Genomic DNA, 20140 nt, shown 5'->3' with positions numbered 1-20140 from the left:
CGGGCTTTTGTGATGTGTGTGTTTGAAGCTCCTTGTTTGTGGTGTGTCACTTCTAATTATTGCACTTCACACACACGCACACACACACACTTTACCATTCACACTCAATTACAACCATTAGGGAGTTCCCTCACACCATTTGCCTGTAAGCATTTCCAGAGAGAGAGAGAGAGAGAGAGAGAGAGAGAGAGAGAGAGAGAGAGAGAGAGAGAGAGAGAGATGATTGATCCAGTGAATTTACATTGGATCAAAGTACTCTCACATCCTGTTTACCGCATATTGTCACGGCCACAGCTAACTCTAAATAATATAGAATGTAATAATTTTATAAGAGCCTACTTAGCTGGATAAAATATGGTGTCTTGAAAGTGTAAGCCTCAAAAATGGCAATAAGAAGGTGGAACAATACGGTGTGCAATCATTTTTACATGACAAATTACATTGGTGTTCATCTTAACTACACAGCTAAAGCTAAGTCATGGGAAGCAAACCTATTCCCCTCTGTCATCTCTTCCCCCCTTTCTATTTTTAAACCTTTTTTAATTTCTCCTTTCATCATGTATTCCCTGATCTCATTAGGCCTACCTGTGTGTGTGTGTGTGTGTCTCATGATATTATTGTTCATAGTGTGTTCTGGTTCATGGTTCCATCTCCTTTAAATGGATGCTGTTAAACACGTTTAGCGGCCTCCGCCTAGTGGTCAATAAATATAATACAATGAAGTGACAACAATATGTTGAGTAGTGATATGAGGCTTATGATTTGAGAGCTAGTTACTATTGTCATTTAGCAGATGTTTCAATTACTAAGACTAAATAACATATTACAGTTAATTCAGATATGTGACCGGTGAAGAGGAGTAAGGCTTCTCTCTCAACAATATGCTGTTGAGACGTCACAACACTGGCGAGGTCCTCCGTCTCGCGTTCCAATGGATTCAGTCTCTAACTGAGAGGTCTCTGATGCAGGGTTTCTGGCGGGGAGCTGTTCGACCGCATCATAGAGAAGGGCTTCTACACTGAGAAGGACGCCAGCAAACTCATCCAACAGATCCTGGATGCTGTGAAATACCTGCACGACATGGGCATCGTCCACCGGGACCTCAAGGTGAGTCCTCAGCCATCAGATGACTGCATTATGGCTCAAGGTGAGCCCTAGAGTCATCAGCCCTCACAGGACTGCCTTATGGCTCAAGGTGAGCCCTGGAGTCCCCAGCCATTTTACTAAGCCAATGACAACGTAGGTAATGTTTACTTCCTACGTAGTAAACATTTGCACAGGAAAGCATTGAAAATGTTCATTCATACTCCACTTCTGATACAATGATTGGTTGATTAACTTTGCCGCTGAATCCCGTGTAGAAATAATTTTCTACACGGGATTCAATTTTCTACAACATGCTCCCGTCCCAATTACGATGTTAGCAGATGATAAGGTCAGATCAATCACCATTGGTTCATCATGTTTGAATTGTCGCTACAACATACACGGTTAATAGTACACATAATCAGGCCTTGATGACCTGGACATCGGACCACGGTGAAAGTAGATCCATGGGTGGAAAGCCTCCACTTCCACCGCGTGACGCTTCCAACGGTCCCTTATCAAGGAATGTTTGACCCCATCGAGACGACAGCAGCCACGCTGAGATGTGGTGTAGGGGTGGGGCTGAAGGCCTCTGGTTTGTGTTGTTGTTGTGGGGCTGAAGGCCTCTGGTTTGTGTTGTTGTTGTGGGGCTGAAGACCTCTGGTTTGTGTTGTCGTTGTGGGGCTGAAGGCCTCTGGTTTGTGTTGTCGTTGTGGGGCTGAAGGCCTCTGGTTTGTGTTGTTGTTGTGGGGCTGAAGGCCTCTGGTTTGTGTTGTTGTTGTGGGGCTGAAGGCCTCTGGTTTGTGTTGTTGTTGTGGGGCTGAAGGCCTCTGGTTTGTGTTGTCGTTGTGGGGCTGAAGGCCTCTGGTTTGTGTTGTTGTTGTGGGGCTGAAGGCCTCTGGTTTGTGTTGTCGTTGTGGGGCTGAAGGCCTCTGGTTTGTGTTGTCGTTGTGGGGCTGAAGGCCTCTGGTTTGTGTTGTCGTTGTAGGGCTGAAGGCCTCTGGTTTGTGTTGTCGTTGTGGGGCTGAAGGCCTCTGGTTTGTGTTGTCGTTGTGGGGCTGAAGGCCTCTGGTTTGTGTTGTCGTTGTGGGGCTGAAGACCTCTGGTTTGTGTTGTTGTGGGGCTGAAGGCCTCTGGTTTGTGTTGTCGTTGTGGGGCTGAAGACCTCTGGTTTGTGTTGTTGTGGGGCTGAAGGCCTCTGGTTTGTGTTGTCGTTGTGGGGCTGAAGGCCTCTGGTTTGTGTTGTCGTTGTAGGGCTGAAGGCCTCTGGTTTGTGTTGTCGTTGTGGGGCTGAAGGCCTCTGGTTTGTGTTGTCGTTGTGGGGCTGAAGGCCTCTGGTTTGTGTTGTTGTTGTGGGGCTGAAGGCCTCTGGTTTGTGTTGTTGTTGTGGGGCTGAAGGCCTCTGGTTTGTGTTGTTGTTGTGGGGCTGAAGGCCTCTGGTTTGTGTTGTTGTTGTTTGGCTGAAGGCCTCTGGTTTGTGTTGTTGTTGTGGGGCTGAAGGCCTCTGGTTTGTGTTGTTGTTGTGGGGCTGAGGGCCTCTGGTTTGTGTTGTTGTTGTGGGGCTGAAGGCCTCTGGTTTGTGTTGTTGTTGTGGGGCTGAAGGCCTCTGGTTTGTGTTGTTGTTGTGGGGCTGAGGGCCTCTGGTTTGTGTTGTTGTTGTGGGGCTGAAGGCCTCTGGTTTGTGTTGTTGTTGTGGGGCTGAAGGCCTCTGGTTTGTGTTGTTGTTGTGGGGCTGAAGGCCTCTGGTTTGTGTTGTTGTTGTGGGGCTGAAGGCCTCTGGTTTGTGTTGTCGTTGTGGGGCTGAAGGCCTCTGGTTTGTGTTGTTGTTGTGGGGCTGAAGGCCTCTGGTTTGTGTTGTCGTTGTGGGGCTGAAGGCCTCTGGTTTGTGTCGTTGTGGGGCTGAGGGCCTCTGGTTTGTGTTGTTGTTGTGGGGCTGAAGGCCTCTGGTTTGTGTTGTTGTTGTGGGGCTGAAGACCTCTGGTTTGTGTTGTTGTTGTGGGGCTGAAGGCCTCTGGTTTGTGTTGTTGTTGTGGGGCTGAAGGCCTCTGGTTTGTGTTGTTGTTGTGGGGCTGAAGGCTTCTGGTTTGTGTTGTTGTTGTGGGGCTGAGGGCCTCTGGTTTGTGTTGTTGTTGTGGGGCTGAAGGCCTCTGGTTTGTGTTGTTGTTGTGGGGCTGAAGGCCTCTGGTTTGTGTTGTTGTGGGACTGAAGACCTCTGGTTTGTGTTGTTGTTGTGGGGCTGAAGGCCTCTGGTGTGTGTCGTTGTGGGGCAGAAGGCCTCTGGTGTGTGTCGTTGTTGTGGGGCTGAAGGCCTCTTGTGTGTGTCATTGTGGGACTGAAGGCCTCTGGTTTGTGTTGTTGTGGGGCTTAAGACCTCTGGTTTGTGTTGTTGTTGTGGGGCTGAAGGCCTCTGGTTTGTGTTGTTGTTGTGGGGCTGAAGGCCTCTGGTTTGTGTTGTTGTTGTGGGGCTGAAGGCCTCTGGTTTGTGTTGTTGTTGTGGGGCTGAGGGCCTCTGGTTTGTGTTGTTGTTGTGGGACTGAAGGCCTCTGGTTTGTGTTGTAGGTGTGGGGCTGAAGGCCTCTGGTTTGTGTTGTTGTTGTGGGGCTGAAGGCCTCTGGTTTGTGTTGTTGTTGTGGGGCTGAAGACCTCTGGTTTGTGTTGTTGTTGTGGGGCTGAAGGCCTCTGGTTTGTGTTGTTGTTGTGGGGCTGAAGGCCTCTGGTTTGTGTTGTTGTTGTGGGGCTGAAGGCTTCTGGTTTGTGTTGTTGTTGTGGGGCTGAGGGCCTCTGGTTTGTGTTGTTGTTGTGGGGCTGAAGGCCTCTGGTTTGTGTTGTTGTTGTGGGGCTGAAGGCCTCTGGTTTGTGTTGTTGTGGGACTGAAGACCTCTGGTTTGTGTTGTTGTTGTGGGGCTGAAGGCCTCTGGTGTGTGTCGTTGTGGGGCTGAAGGCCTCTGGTGTGTGTCGTTGTTGTGGGGCTGAAGGCCTCTTGTGTGTGTCATTGTGGGACTGAAGGCCTCTGGTTTGTGTTGTTGTGGGGCTTAAGACCTCTGGTTTGTGTTGTTGTTGTGGGGCTGAAGGCCTCTGGTTTGTGTTGTTGTTGTGGGGCTGAAGGCCTCTGGTTTGTGTTGTTGTTGTGGGGCTGAAGGCCTCTGGTTTGTGTTGTTGTTGTGGGGCTGAGGGCCTCTGGTTTGTGTTGTTGTTGTGGGACTGAAGGCCTCTGGTTTGTGTTGTAGGTGTGGGGCTGAAGGCCTCTGGTTTGTGTTGTTGTTGTGGGGCTGAAGGCCTCTGGTTTGTGTTGTTGTTGTGGGGCTGAAGGCCTCTGGTTTGTGTTGTTGTTGTGGGGCTGAGGGCCTCTGGTTTGTGTTGTTGTTGTGGGGCTGAAGGCCTCTGGTTTGTGTTGTTGTTGTGGGGCTGAAGGCCTCTGGTTTGTGTTGTTGTTGTGGGGCTGAGGGCCTCTGGTTTGTGTTGTTGTTGTGGGGCTGAAGGCCTCTGGTTTGTGTTGTTGTTGTGGGGCTGAAGGCCTCTGGTTTGTGTTGTTGTTGTGGGGCTGAAGGCCTCTGGTTTGTGTTGTTGTTGTGGGGCTGAAGGCCTCTGGTTTGTGTTGTTGTTGTGGGGCTGAGGGCCTCTGGTTTGTGTTGTCGTTGTGGGGCTGAAGGCCTCTGGTTTGTGTTGTCCTTGTGGGGCTGAAGGCCTCTGGTTTGTGTTGTTGTTGTGGGGCTGAAGGCCTCTGGTTTGTGTTGTTGTTGTGGGGCTGAAGGCCTCTGGTTTGTGTTGTTGTTGTGGGGCTGAAGGCCTCTGGTTTGTGTTGTCGTTGTGGGGCTGAAGGCCTCTGGTTTGTGTTGTTGTTGTGGGGCTGAAGGCCTCTGGTTTGTGTTGTTGTTGTGGGGCTGAAGGCCTCTGGTTTGTGTCGTTGTGGGACTGAAGGCCTCTGGTTTGTGTTGTTGTTGTGGGGCTGAAGGCCTCTGGTTTGTGTTGTTGTTGTGGGGCTGAAGGCCTCTGGTTTGTGTTGTCGTTGTGGGGCTGAAGGCCTCTGGTTTGTGTTGTTGTTGTGGGACTGAAGGCCTCTGGTTTGTGTTGTCGTTGTGGGGCTGAAGGCCTCTGGTTTGTGTTGTCGTTGTGGGGCTGAAGGCCTCTGGTTTGTGTCGTTGTGGGACTGAAGGCCTCTGGTTTGTGTTGTTGTTGTGGGGCTGAAGACCTCTGGTTTGTGTTGTTGTTGTTTGGCTGAAGGCCTTTGGTTTGTGATGTTGATGTGGGGCTGAAGGCCTCTGGTTTGTGTTGTTGTTGTTGTGGGACTGAAGGCCTCTGGTTTGTGTTGTTGTTGTGGGGCTGAAGGCCTCTGGTTTGTGTTGTTGTTGTGGGGCTGAAGGCCTCTGGTTTGTGTTGTCGTTGTGGGGCTGAAGGCCTCTGGTTTGTGTTGTCGTTGTGGGGCTGAAGGCCTCTGGTTTGTGTTGTCGTTGTGGGACTGAAGGCCTCTGGTTTGTGTTGTCGTTGTGGGGCTGAAGGCCTCTGGTGTGTGTTGTCCTTGTGGGGCTGAAGGCCTCTGGTTTGTGTTGTCGTTGTGGGGCTGAAGGCCTCTGGTTTGTGTTGTCGTTGTGGGGCTGAAGGCCTCTGGTTTGTGTTGTTGTTGTGGGGCTGAAGGCCTCTGGTTTGTGTTGTCGTTGTGGGGCTGAAGGCCTCTGGTTTGTGTTGTCGTTGTGGGGCTGAAGGCCTCTGGTTTGTGTTGTCCTTGTGGGGCTGAAGGCCTCTGGTTTGTGTTGTCGTTGTGGGGCTGAAGGCCTCTGGTTTGTGTTGTAGTTGTGGGGCTGAGGGCCTCTGGTTTGTGTTGTTGTTGTGGGGCTGAAGGGCTCTGGTTTGTGTTGTAGTTGTGGGGCTGAGGGCCTCTGGTTTGTGTTGTTGTTGTGGGGATGAAGGCCTCTGGTTTGTGTTGTCGTTGTGGGGCTGAGGGCCTCTGGTGTGTGTTGTTGTGGGGCTGAGGGCCTCTGGTTTTTGTCGCTGTGGGGTTGAAGACCTCTGGTTTTGTTTCCATGGTTTCCAACAGCCGGAGAACCTGTTGTACTACAGCATGGACGAGGACTCCAAGATCATGATCAGTGACTTCGGCCTGTCCAAGATCGAGGCCTCTGGCAGCGTCATGTCCACGGCCTGCGGGACGCCGGGATACGTCGGTACGCAGCGCTCGCATTCTCCTGTTTGTGTGTGTTTCTTATGCTGCATATTTAACGTGTGAGTCAGCGCATTCTCCACTAACCCTTCATATTCCTCAGCTCCGGAAGTCCTGGCTCAGAAACCCTATAGTAAGGCAGTGGACTGCTGGTCCATCGGAGTCATCGCCTACATACTGTAAGTCAACGTCTCTGGGTCCCCCCCTGGTCCTCCTGTCAACAATGCTGCTGTCAGGGAGGCGGTGTTGGTTCTGGTCCTCCTCATAGCTGAACGAATAACCTCCTTTCCTCTGCTGTCCCAGGCTGTGTGGCTACCCTCCCTTCTACGATGAGAACGACTCTAAACTCTTTGAGCAGATCCTCAAGGCAGAGTATGAGTTTGACTCGCCGTACTGGGACGATATCTCAGAATCTGGTAGGGGGAGAATGTGATCACTACAGATTCATGTCATTCGGTCAGTGGGAGAAGCAATAGGCTATCATGGAGGCTACTAAACCCTACATGTTTATATATATATATATATATACATATATATATATGAACCTGATGAAGCAACAGCGAAACACGTCATTCACAAAATAAATCAGCTTATCAGCTTATAACAGTGTGCGGGGATTTTATACTTCTTTGACTTGATATACTATTGTTGACTGCACATCACCAGCACCCGAGAATCAAAAGGCTGTGCACAGGGACTTTGTTCTTTTTATATATATATATTTTTTTTTATTTATATGTGTAATTTTCAACAGTAACAGATTGCAATAAGAAAACACTGAATTGGACCAAAGTCTTGGTTTAGCTGCTTGGCTGTTACTAATCTTTACAGACACAAAGGCTGGACATAATGTTTTATTTTATTATGGGTGTGTGCTAAAGGCCAGCAGATACTCATGAATAATTGGTTTCCTGTTTCCTGTCTCGACAGCCAAAGACTTCATAGTTCACCTGATGGAGAAAGACCCGAAGACACGCTACACCTGTGAGCAGGCCCTGCAGCACCCATGGTAGAGCACACACACACACACACACACACACACACACACACACACACACACACACACACACACACACACACACACACACACACACACACACACACACACATGCACACACACATACACATAGTCCCAAACACGCACACATTGACCTTAACCCGGACCCAAACAGGTACACACACACCAAGTCATCACACCGAACCAAACACACACACACACACACACACACACACACACACACACACACACACACACACACACACACACACACACACACACACACACACACACACACACACACACACACACACACACAAAGACAGACCAAAACAATACATTGAGCACAGCTTCTTTCACATGAACACTAACACAAACCAGGCACCAGCCAAGGGACTTTGATATTTGTTCGAACTCTGTTGTGTCTGCTCTGTGTTGTGAAGGATTGCAGGCGACACGGCCCTGGACAAGAACATCCATGAGTCCGTCAGCGCGCAGATCAAAAAGAACTTTGCCAAGAGCAAGTGGAGGGTGAGGCGACATACAAGCCGTGCTACTCTCACTCCATGTGGAATGAATTCACTCTTTCATTTCAGCCATTCCTGATATCGTTTTGGGCCACAAGTCAAACAATAGAAGGGTCGTTTGGCTGCAGTGCAGGACTGGTCTCCAGGGTAGAAGGGGTCTTTGTAGCGGTGGTAACTAGACGACATTTGATTCACTTTAGGAAATAAGGAAATGGAAACACTTGGAGAACCAACAATACAATGCAAGGACCCGAGTGGGATTCCCATGATGCACACAATAACACAACATCACATTTCAACAGGGCTGGATCGTAGCTCAGTGTACAACATTCAAAAGTTAGAAAGTAAAAACACTCTTTCGCTCTACACACACATTACAAGTAACATATTTTTACTTCACTATCTAGACACAGGGCTCTCAAGTTTTGAACTGAGTTCAGAGTGAGATTTGGTCGGGGGGGGGGGGGTTATATATTTATATGTGACTGCATGTGTCCACAGACATGGTGACTAATGTATGATAGTAAGCATTATTGGCCCTTAACACTAATATTCAGAAACAACACTGCCTCAAAAGGATATTGGCTTTAGCAACACCAGTAGAGGCAAATACTTTTCCTTGAACTTTTAAACGTTGCAAATGTGCAAAAACATAATTATATATTTTATGTGGCATTCAGTCCAATGCTTAAAATATATCTGTGGCATTCAGTAGGCCAATGCTGTGGTAAAGTGTGTAAAGTATGACCAAGGGTTTCTTTCTGTTCAATAGATAGAACTTTATCAATCCCCTGTAGGAGAAATTTAATTAATTTAATGTTTGTCCCTATAAAACAATAATGGTAAAAAAATAAATACAAAACATGACAGTAACTAAGTAAGTCAAACCGTCCAATCTGAAGGCTCTACTTAACCACTCCCCCTACTCACTTCCACCAATGCAAAGCAAGCAGAGCTGAATAGGGGAGGGCACAGCCTAACTAGTTTGTGACCGAGCCAGAGGAACGCAACGCAAATTCAATGTGAACATGTATGAGGCTTTAATAAAATCCGCCCGGACACATTTTAAAAAAAACACGTCTCAAAAAGAGGGCATGTCTGGGAACCCTACGTACGGGGAACCCATTTGATTCCTACCTGTTCCACTGTTAAACAGCTGCGCGAGTTGGTGGGCGCTATCCTGGTCATTTCTCTGCGTGAGAAATACGAAGTGTGGCATGTGAGAGTGTGCGTGGGCTGAATTGCGTGTGTCTCACGCCGAATGCGTGAGACCTGAGAGCCCTGTGGACATTATTCTCCAGCCGCCCTCTTGCTCAAGAGTAAACTTAACAATGGAGTGTAAACCAAAGATGAGTGAGATCTCACCTGGAGCACCACACAGACCTCAAAGGCAGTGGCTGAACAGAAAATCCCTATTCCTCCTTCTATTAAGACTCATCCCTCATGCCGTTGTCTCTGTGGTTCCGCAGCAAGCCTTCAACGCCACGGCGGTGGTGCGCCACATGCGTCGGCTGCAGCTGGGGACCAGCCTGGAGGGACCCAACCCGCCCAGCATGCTGCTGCCAGAGGAGCTCACAGGTACAGGTCACACAGCCCAGCACCGGCTGCTAGCACCGCCTAGCTGCTAGCACCGCCTGCCTGCTAGCCCCGCCTGCTAGGGGTCTCCAGATTGAGACAAGGGATCAAAGGTCCAATCAGGGCTAATAAGGCCTTTTGTTTTATTTTGAGACATCAGTTTCAATCATGGCAGGGATTGAAACTCAACTGTCAACTGGCCGCTGCAGAAATATACTTCCCCTTCTGAAATAACATCCCCTTACGAAAGCAACCACTCGCACAAATATATTTCTCTGGAATAACTCTGTAATGAAACAGGGAACAAGGCCCAGACTTTCTGAGGTCTTCCCATAGAAAGTCTGTTCTATTTTAGAAAGACTGCTGGGTCCCAGATTAACATGATGTACACACTGGGTCAGGATCCAGAGTAGAACAGGCGGGAGAGGAACGTCCTTTCTGTATATAGATGCTTGTTTTGTTATATGTTGTATTAGTGCAAAGGTATGTCTGCATACAAACATCCATCATCATTCATTTTGAGTTGACTTTCTGCTATACTTTGGCCTGTGCTTACAATGGCTTTAAGACGATCTTGAAAAGTGTCTTGCCAATAAAAGTGAACATGCCTTAACTTAACTTAATATAATTGTATGTTCTCATAACTTATCTTACGTCCTCTCTCTTCCTCTCCCCTCCTCTCTCCTCTCCACTCCTCCTCTCCCCTCCCCTCTCCTCTCCTCTTCCCTTCCTCTCTCCTCTCTTCCTCTCCCCTCCTCTCTCCTCTCCTCCTCTCCCCTCTCCTCCTCTCCCCTCTCCTCTCCTCTCCCCTCTCCTCCTCTCCTCTCCTTTCCTCTCCCCTCCCCTCCCTCCTCCCCTCCCCTCCCCTCCCCTCTCCTCTCCTCTCCTCCTCTCCTCTCCCCTCTCCTCTCCTCTCCTCTCCTCCCTCCTCTCCTCTCCTCCCTCCTCCCCTCTCCTCTCCTCTCCTCTCCTCTCCTCTCCTCTCCTCTCCTCTCTCCTCTCCTCTCCCCTCCCCTCTCCTCCCTCCTCCCCTCTCCTCTCCTCTCCTCTCCTCTCCTCCCTCCTCTCTCCCCTCTCCTCCTCTCCTCTCCTCTCCCCTCTCCTCCCTCCTCCCCTCTCCTCTCCTCTCCCCTCTCCTCCCTCCTCCCCTCCCCTCTCCTCTCCTCCCTCCTCTCCCCTCTCCTCCCTCCTCTCCTCCCCTCTTCCCTCCTCTCCCCTCTCCTCTCCTCTCCTCCCTCCTCTCCCCTCTCCTCTCCTCTCCTCCCTCCTCCCCTCCCCTCCCCTCTCCTCTCCTCTCCTCTCCTCCTCTCCTCTCCTCCCTCCTCCCCTCCTCTCTCCTCTCCTCTCCCCTCCTTTCCCTTCTCCTCTCTCTCCTCCCTCCTCTCCCCTCTCCTCCCTCCTCCCTCCTCCTCTCCTCTCCTCTCCCAGATGCCCAATCGGAGGGCAGCTGCTGCCAGGGTTCGGATGGTGCTGATGAGTCTGAGTCTCTGCCCCCATCCTACCGCTGCCACACCACCAGCAGGGTCTGAGGGCCCACCCAGCCACCTGATCGACCCCAGTGACCCTCCTTTTTTTTACTCCTGGGCGACCCCCGAGGCCTCTGCTTCTGCCCCACCACCCGTCGTTGATGAAAATAATTGTTGCTGGTCGTCGGGGGGTTGATAGTGAGGTTGACAACGAGGATGATGATTGTGATGATGCTGACGACGTTTCTTCAGGAGTCGACTTTCACAGACTGGATGATAGCAAAGGATTAGAGGATGGCTGGTTCGAGGGGAAGAGGCAGCCATGCTCCCCCACCCCTGGTGTATCATGGGTTTTTGTGTTTTTCCGCAGTAGCAGGGCAGAGCTTGTTTGAGTCAGTTTTATTGATTCAGCGCGCCGCTTGTATTCCAGTTCATGTTTTATTTTTTCTTGACATAAATACATTTGTTTCATCCCCCTCCTTTCCTATTAAACCTTTGCATATGAGAGCATTAACACATTCTTATGAGCCCAGTAGTTAAGTTTCTATCACAGTCGTGCGTTCCATCTTAGTTGAGACATATAGATATAGATATATATTGCAGTATTCCATCCGAAAATGCGGCTTCAGCCGAAGAGAAAAATATTAGAATATTATGAACACACAATTTTTTTTTTTTAAGTGAGCAGGGATTGGCTGTGCTTTGTGAACATCCAAAGGGTGGTAGTCTCCCATGAGGAGCAGCATGGTGGTCAGCCACAGGGCTTCCCCTCCCTCCTTTATCTCTTTACTAACACACAGGGGTCTCTCGTTGTCTACCGTGCCTTTGGGATAAACAAGTTGTCCAGGTTTGTTTCACTGGTAGCTTCTAAACCATGCAGCTCTTCTTGCTGAATTTAGTCCTAGTTTTTTTTCATATATATATATGTATACATAAGATACTTTTCTTTGTAACGACTATGTGTAAGGGACGTTATCACCTACAAACATTGTTGCATGGAGACCAGTGTAAATGGCGGCCATTGTTGTGGTTTCATGAGGTTTAGGGTTGAACCTATGTTGCCCCATGTTTTCACGTCTTGTTACATTAGAAAGAAAACAACAGAATACCAGAGGCTTCATTGAAATATTCCACACTGAATTGAAGTCCCATGTTCTTAGAAATGTCCCTTTCATGACCTATTCACAACTCAAATCTCAGTGTTCACATACAGTGAGACACAACCATTCTGCAGTGCAAGGTAGCGTTTTACACTCGCATTTCTGTGGCCCCACATTTTTTTAATTGGTAAACTACAACTAAACTCCAACCGATCATTTCTTAACAACACTCACACCTGTTCTATAGTCAACCATGCCTCCTTCATCTAATGCCCAGAGAACACAGATATTTTTTTTAAAATGTATATCCCATCGTGTCACAATATTATTCCATTTCTGTCTCCTCAGTGTGTGTGAGTGAGTGCATGTGTTTTTAATGGTGTGAGAGTGTGTTTTGAGTGGTCTGTGTACGATGGTACGCTTGGTCTTATGTTAGGCATGCGCTGATGTCGCAAAGTTGTAGCGGTCGTTCACTCATACACTTAACATTTTATTATATTATCAACCACATGGATACAAAACAACCCAAACAAAAACATAATTATTCAGCAGTGCGTCTGCAAGCTTTTGAGAAGACTCCAAAGATGTCGTTTTTTTTATTGATTATTGCGAGATACACGTGTGAATCAAGATGGTGGACCGGTGTGTTGAGGCTTCCGAAGGCGTTTAGTTCCAGTGCTGTAATGCATGTTGTTGAAGTGCTGCTTACGACTGCTACGGTCTGCTCCTCTTCACGGAGAGGGACTGTACTAATTGCTTTGCAGCTGATTTGCAAATGTATTGAGGTGTTCAATACGTTTAAAGTGCAATCTTTGGTGTGTGTGTGTGTGGGCGTGGGTATGTGTGTGATTGTATGTGTGTGCAGTACAAAAACCTGTCCCTTTGGATATGTTTACATTGTTTATTTATTTTTAAATACAATGAATTGCTCTATTTCTTGGACAGATGAAACATTAATATTATACTAATCATATAAAAAATAAATACCTACATTTTGCGCAACTACCCAATCAAACCAGGACCTTACAACCTTGAAAGGGAAATGAGCATTTCTTTTTTCCACAGCCTGTTGACTCATGGCGGCCAGAGGGAGTTGGTGGTCAAAACGACCAAAGTCCTCATTTTATAGGAGAACATCATAATTATATTGTTCCTAGCGGTTGTTTTCTTTTGCACACAGCATATTTCTTATGCTGAGGGGACAGGGCAGCTCTGGATATGAAACATGTTCAGGAACTCATCTCTCCTCCACTTTGACCGTGTCTTGCTTTTCTCTTTGATGAGCCGCTTTGTCTGAAAAGTACCTTTAGCTGTCAAAAGGTGAAGTTGTACGAATGAAGATATTTGTACTGTGATGACATTGCTATTTTTGTGATGGCCGTCTATGGCTCCAGCTCAGACTGTATGGATCAATGACGTTGTGGATTATGGGATATTGATGATGGCCCAGTAGCGAGACTCACAAAAACGTTTGCTTGGAACCGATCTGTAAGTAAAGCATTGGTGGAGTGTATACATTAAATGTCATGTCTATGCACTATGTGTCCGACTGATCTATCCCTCGAGCTCCATCCCGATACTGCTTTTACCTTACTGGGGTGAAGATACACCTGGTAGGTCATGTGCTCGGTGTCAGCTGACAGTGTTCACATGACGATGACATTCCTCACATCCAGCTGCTGCCTAATCCTCGCCAGCTCAGCTTATGGTCTGATCTGGACATATTTGCTTGTCTGTCTTGCATGCTGGCTGCTGTAACGGCTGCCAGTCAAGTACATGCAGTCACCGCACACATCATATTTATAGAGCTGACCATTGTGGAACAGCTTGACGTAGAACAGCTTCGCCTTATAATAGTTATAATTGAGTTGTGTTTAGCAGAAGCTTCTTTTAATCTAAAGCGAGTGCAAGTGTAGTTGAACAATCAAAGAATCAATATACAACTAATACTAGAGCTACTGCAAACCTGAAGTGCCGCAAAACCCACATTTCCATCAGCAGCTGGGCATGCAGAAATGCAAGGGTTCTTGAAGTGCTACTGATGAGTGCGTTCGTGTTGAAAGACACAACAACAGTACTATTGTAATGTTACACAAAACACTCAACAATTTGTTGAATACAAGAGCGAAGGGTCTTCCCGAGAGTCTTCTTCACCTGCAGTCAAGTTTCAAATTAGTTTCAATTTTGTATCTAATTAGCAGTAGTCGTAATAGAACATCATCTAGAATAGACCAGGAAGGGATTTGTTAGTTGGCGGGCCTCTCTCCCTCCCTCTTCCTCCCTACTTCTCTCTCCCTCTCTCCCTCCCTCTTCCTCCCTACTTCTCTCTCCCTCTCTCCCTCCCTCTTCCTCCCTACTTCTCTCTCCCTCTCTCCCTCACTCTTCCTCCCTACTCCTCTCCCTCTCTCTCCCTCACTCTTCCTCCCTACTTCTCTCTCTCTCTCTCCCTCACTCTTCCTCCCTACTTCTCTCTCTCTCTCTCCCTCACTCTTCCTCCCTACTTCTCTCTCTCTCCCTCACTCTTCCTCCCTACTTCTCTCTCTCTCTCTCCCTCACTCTTCCTCCCTACTTCTTTCTCTCTCTCCCTCACTCTTCCTCCCTACATCTCTCTCCCTCTGTGGTCTACCTCACCAGGGGCGCAGTGGACAGGGTAGAAATGATGTGGTCGACCGAGGGCCACGGGAGCCATCCAGCACAACAGGGTGTGATTATAGGGTTCAGGGGAGGGAGGCGCTGAGACTCCACGGAGCAACGGGGATGTGGCGCCCTGGGCCAGGGTGGAAACCGTCAAGTGGGGCCCTGAGTCTCACAGCACCTAAAGAACCTCACGGCAACATGTGGCTCACCTTCATATCCCCACCACAAGGGAACGGAAATAAAAAGTATGCTTTAAGTATGTTTCCCTCTCAAAACGTGTGTTCACGTTTTAGTTTAGACCCCCAGGGTAACGTGTAAGATGGCGTTCCATCCCTGTGTGTTTGTGTGCTTCGGTACTGCTGAGGTGTAGCACGGTGAAGGAGTTGACAAACTCTTTGCGAGTTAAAAGCCACACAATGTTTTCTTGTGGGAGATGGCAAAGCAAGTTGATATCCTCACAATCAGCCACTGCATTTGACATGATGTAAAGATTGAACTGCCGCTGCCGGGCTTTAGCTTCCAGATAGGTCCACAAGTTTAGACTACAAAGGAAAGCCAAATAATGGCAATCTACACCTGAATCCATCTGCATCAGTAGGAAGAAGAGGAATCCAAGGTTACCTTGTCCACGTATCAGTCTGTTTCATTGGACCTGATTATGAAATACATTGCACATAGCACATAGGTAGCCCATGTCCCATTGTGTCTGTCACCATGAGCCTTACTCTGTGGATACTGTGGAATCCGTCTCCCTTCAGGTTCATGCTGTCCAATTAGACCTATCAATCAGAGCAGGGGAAACAGAGAGCTCTCTGTGTATTTTCACATGTCACACTTTTTCTGCACACATCTGTGTTTGAAAATGATTTATTAGTGGAAGGAAAAAATACTTGCGTCCAGCTGTCACTCAATGTCCAGAACAACCTGACTCAATAAAATACAAAGATTAATAGACTCCGAAACAAAATATAGGATCGTTAAAGGAATAAAAGACGTCAATTTTCATATAGCTCTTGAGAAAATAAAACCTCGGAGACAGACTCTGTCCAACCTCCTCCTCACTAAGATAAGATAAGAGGACTTTATTAATCCCCGAGGGCCGTTTCGGTTCTTGAAAATATCTGCAGCATATAAATGAGAGGCGTTGCTTAACTGACAGGGAACGCGTTAATCTGTCTTCCAGAAGTTCAGAGGTCTGGAGATCCAGGTCCATAACGGAGATGTGTTGTGTTCTATATTCACTGTATGTACTGTATTCACAGTATGTACTGTATTCACAGTATGTACTGTATTGTACTGTATCCACTGTATTTAATGTATTTATCTGTATTCACTCAAACAGATACAAAGACTGAACACATTGACACATTGATGAGGAAAAATCCTTTGTATGAGTAGCATATAAAAAAAGTTTAGGGAACAAAATACTGACTTATTATTGATGACAGAATAGATTAAATATACATGGATTCATTGGGGTGCTTATATTAATTATTAATTTAAGCGTAGTAGTATTTCTAACCCAGGACTGGATGTATACATACTGCTTTTATATATATAGTGCTTGTTTCTATTGATAAACCTCTTGGTATTTAATCTGCTTCCCGTGTAATGTGACAAGAGTTAAAATGCCGGCCCAGGAGCATCTCAATACTGGAGAAGTGGATTGAAACCAGCAGTCCTGGTGCTGTTACACCTCCTACGGCCTCAACATTATGTCAATAAAATGAGGTCATGCAAAGCAAAGAACCTTTCTGTGTGTGTGCGTGTGCGTGTGTGGGTCTTGTCACCATGGACGGCGCCCCTTCCCCCCGTCCACCCTGGTTTGGCTCATGAAATGGTTTAGTCCCACACTCGCTGGAGGAACACTGGATATTTCCAATGGGAACAACCTCGCTCACTGATGATTTTTGTCTGTTTTTCCCTTTTTTGGTTCCAAGAAAATAGCTGGCAAAGGATTATCTGGCATTCGGTAAAAAACAAACTCACTTTACATAGAGCGGGAAGCAATCTCGGTAATTTGAAAAGTATGTGTATTGTGCATTATGTGTGTAATTGTGTGTGTATGTACAGGTGTGCAAGTGTATGTCTCTGTTTATCTGGATCACAGTGGTGTGTGTGTGTGTGCGCGTCAGTATGTTTTCAAACTGCGGTCCTCTCACCATACGTCCGGCTCAACTGAGGCCACAGGCCCTACACCACCCTGGCCCCGGGCCCTCTCCGCCTGAGACCCTGTCCCCTGGAGGAGGAGGAGAGGTCCCCGGCCCCTCTCAGCCTGAGGCCCTGTCCCCTGGAGGAGGAGGAGAGGTCCCCGGCCCCTCTCAGCATGAGGCCCTGTCCCCTGGAGGAGGAGGAGAGGTCCCCGGCCCCTCTCAGCCTGAGGCCCTGTCCCCTGGAGGAGGAGGAGAGGTCCCCGGCCCCTCTCAGCCTGAGGACCTACCCCCTGGAACACTAAACATATCACATCATTCCATTCCAGACACACAGCTGTCCTTCAAAATGTACGCAACAAAAAAACACATCAATCAGATATTTGCATGCATATGTATGACTGTGTGGATGCGTTCTTGCGTGCACGTGTGTGTATGTGTGTCTGTGCATGCGTGCAGTGTGTGTGTTTGTGTGTGTGTGTGTGTGTGTGTGGGCGTGTGTGTGTGTGTGTGTGTGTGTGTGTGTGTGGGCATGTGTTGGAGCATTAAAATAAATGACAACATAACTTTGAATTGTCTTGAAACAACATTGTTGTACAGGGAGTTGGATGTTCCATTCTCACCTATGCTTCATTTAAAATGTCAGTACATGTTGTACATGTTGTATGCAGTACATGTATGTGTAAGGGGACCCCAAACCTCTGAACAATCACTGCACTGCACTGTAAACATCCTGCATGGAAAATATGGCACCGCTAAATACAGTCGGCTGCTGAGTGCAACCGACAGCGGGAAAAAACAACAAAATGCTGCAACTCTAATTGCAAACATATGCGATCACATTCTTGCTGTTTTTCTCTTGGACACAACAAAGTCACTGAGAGAAACAACCATTTGTTCAGACAGTCAGAAAGTCAGATTGTGGAAAACACAGTAGGAGCTCTCTCACAGTATCACACAGAGTTAGTTGGAGTGGCATTAGTAAAACAACAGAACTGAATATCCCCCAATGAAACACTATCCCGATAAGACAATCATTCGCACTTATGCGATTTAGATAATTTGAACCTAGACTTATGGTCTAGAGTCACTGCCAGTGATTGCGAGCGTCAGCATTGTTTTTTCTTTGAAATCCCAATTGCAAAAACACATTGCGTGTAGTTTAATCAGCAGCCGCCACGGTGAGCACAACAGCAGCTGGCCCTGTTCAGTGCTAATTACAAAGCAGCCACCACTTTATTAGACCATATAAAGCAGGACTCTTGACCCGCGCGCCCTGCCAGTGCCAATGTATTTCCCCCTTTGAGGTCCGAGACCCCAACATACGGGCTGAGAGCAGGGTATGGTATTATGATCAGATGGTTGGGGGGGGGGAGGACTCATCAGTCAAAATGATTGGAGCAGACACAGACTGATGGAAAAGTAATCAGACGTGGCACCACGGCACATCTGGTCCGGCACAGTGACACTTGAATACCTGTTTCGCCTCAGGAACGTGGTCAGAAATGTTTCATATTGAACTGGTTTGGTAGTTGGGAGTGGTGGTGGCCGTGGTGGAGGTGGCTGGACTGATTCGCTGTATATGCTGCCTTGTAAATCTCTCACACCTCATTCTCACACTTCTTACATAACGTGCTTCACTGGTTCTGTATGGCAAGCATCCAATGCGTCGATGCCCTAGGTATCAGGAAACTATTTACATAGTTCTGATAAGGAAATGAGGGATTGCAGACCAGCATATAATAATGCATATCTTACATTAAACCTAAAATATATATTTATTTTTTTCCAAGCAGCCTGCTTTACAACCGTGTTTTGAAGAGGTTCAGCCATGCCAAGTGCAGTCTCAGATGCATGTCTCCATTGTACTTCTACATTATAGGATGACTAATTAAAAACACAGAAAGCACTGCTCCCGGGCTTTGCTGAAAACGCTCTTTGCTCTAAACATGCCACTAATTGCCAACAGATCACATATCTGAAGCAATGTGGAAAAGCTGGTGCCTGACTCGTGGTACATTTGGCATTCTTCATTCCCATGACTTTCAGCCGCTAGGAACATTAACCTACAATCTGACAAATGACAGCACGGAGCTGCATGTGTGACATACGAGCCCAGAGGGATTGGTCAGGAGACACTCCGGACAACAAGCAGCCATGTTGACATCCCTGTGATCATCATATAGCATGGCATTGGTGACCAATGCAATGTTAAAGGAACATGGAGCACAGAGGATACCCATAAACCGTAGCTCCGACCAGCCCCGATCCCCTGGATGGGACCGTCACATCTGTTTAGCACATTTGTTAGGCGCAAAGGTTTACGTGAGCGAAGCATTGTGTGTATATCATCTTTGGCCCTCCTCCCCAAGATTTAGACAGATGGCTGCAGGCAAGTCTGATGAATACAACCTCAGAGGGAAGAATTAGTTGAAACACTTTCTATCAAGACTCAAGACTTTTTTTATGGACGTATAAACGTTGGTTGTAAAGAAGCTTTGCAGACGATAAGAGATGGTTGTAATGTGTATGTTTTCCAAGGCCATTCTTCGTTTGCTATGCACCTCATCCTTTGCCCTTACTCCCTCGTTTATGATACATGGTAACACATGGAAGAACTTAGGCTGTGTTTTCTCATGGAGGTTGCATTAAACCCTGTCTGAAAAGTTTATTTGACATTAAAAAATGTGCTGCGCACTGTTTCCAAAACTTAACAAGAGAAAAAGAAAAAATATAATAGTTTATTTTGAATTCACACCTGTTTAGTATACATTAATTAGTATTCTGTTAAACTTCGATTAAGAAGAATGTCAGCATCAATCAATCCTTATGTTATCACTCTGCCACACACCGCAAGAAGTTTACTGATGTTTAGTCTTTTGAGCTATAATGCTGAATCAGAAATCAGCTGCATTGGGACATGCAGTACACATCTATCGGAATCCTCTGGCACCTCAGATTCCTGTTATCTGAACACGTTTATCCTCAACCGATATGAACCATGGTGGCCGCCAGGCGCTCACTCGGCAGGAAGCTATAAGGCCCTACAGAGGTTGTGTCCCCTACTGTTTCTCAATGTCTACTTCCTAAAATGGCTCTCTGATGGAAAGAGTAATTAGGTGAAAGAAGTAAGATAGATTTTCTTAGTTGCTTTGATTCAATAGATTAAATTGATCTAATTTCGAAGCTGCCATTATGCTTATAGCATAGTGGCACCTTGGAAATCACCTTATAAATTCAATTTTTGTGTAATTTATATTAATTTATACAAACCAACACATTAGCCATCTCAAAAGCACACCAGATGTTATTTTCATTTATTATATTTGCATCCAAATAATAATAAAGAGATTAAATTGATCTAATTTCGAAGCTGCCATTATGCTTATAGCATAGTGGCACCTTGGAAATCACCTTATAAATTAAATGTTGGTGTAATTTATATTA

The 20140-nt window shown here is 47.1% G+C and overlaps 1 protein-coding gene across 2 annotated transcripts in view; it reads left to right on the top strand.

Annotated features, from left to right (window-relative positions):
• Window positions 1-13429, top strand: part of camk1b (calcium/calmodulin-dependent protein kinase Ib) — a 36961-nt gene extending 23532 nt beyond the window's left edge. For both annotated transcript variants that reach the window (XM_079741137.1, XM_079741136.1), the window contains 8 exons: window positions 969-1107; window positions 6119-6245; window positions 6345-6420; window positions 6545-6657; window positions 7172-7250; window positions 7682-7769; window positions 9235-9343; window positions 10769-13429. In XM_079741137.1, coding sequence (XP_079597263.1) covers window positions 969-1107; window positions 6119-6245; window positions 6345-6420; window positions 6545-6657; window positions 7172-7250; window positions 7682-7769; window positions 9235-9343; window positions 10769-10869 — 832 coding nt within the window. In that variant the 3' untranslated portion in view covers window positions 10870-13429. The remainder of the gene's footprint in view (window positions 1-968; window positions 1108-6118; window positions 6246-6344; window positions 6421-6544; window positions 6658-7171; window positions 7251-7681; window positions 7770-9234; window positions 9344-10768) is intronic.
• Window positions 13430-20140: the final 6711 nt, after the last annotated feature.

The sequence above is a fragment of the Pollachius pollachius genome, assembly GCF_949987615.1.
Source record: "Pollachius pollachius genome assembly, chromosome: 8".
NCBI classification, from domain to species: domain Eukaryota; kingdom Metazoa; phylum Chordata; class Actinopteri; order Gadiformes; family Gadidae; genus Pollachius; species Pollachius pollachius.
Note: the sequence above shows the minus strand (reverse complement) of the source record. Positions and strands in the feature narration are given on the sequence as shown.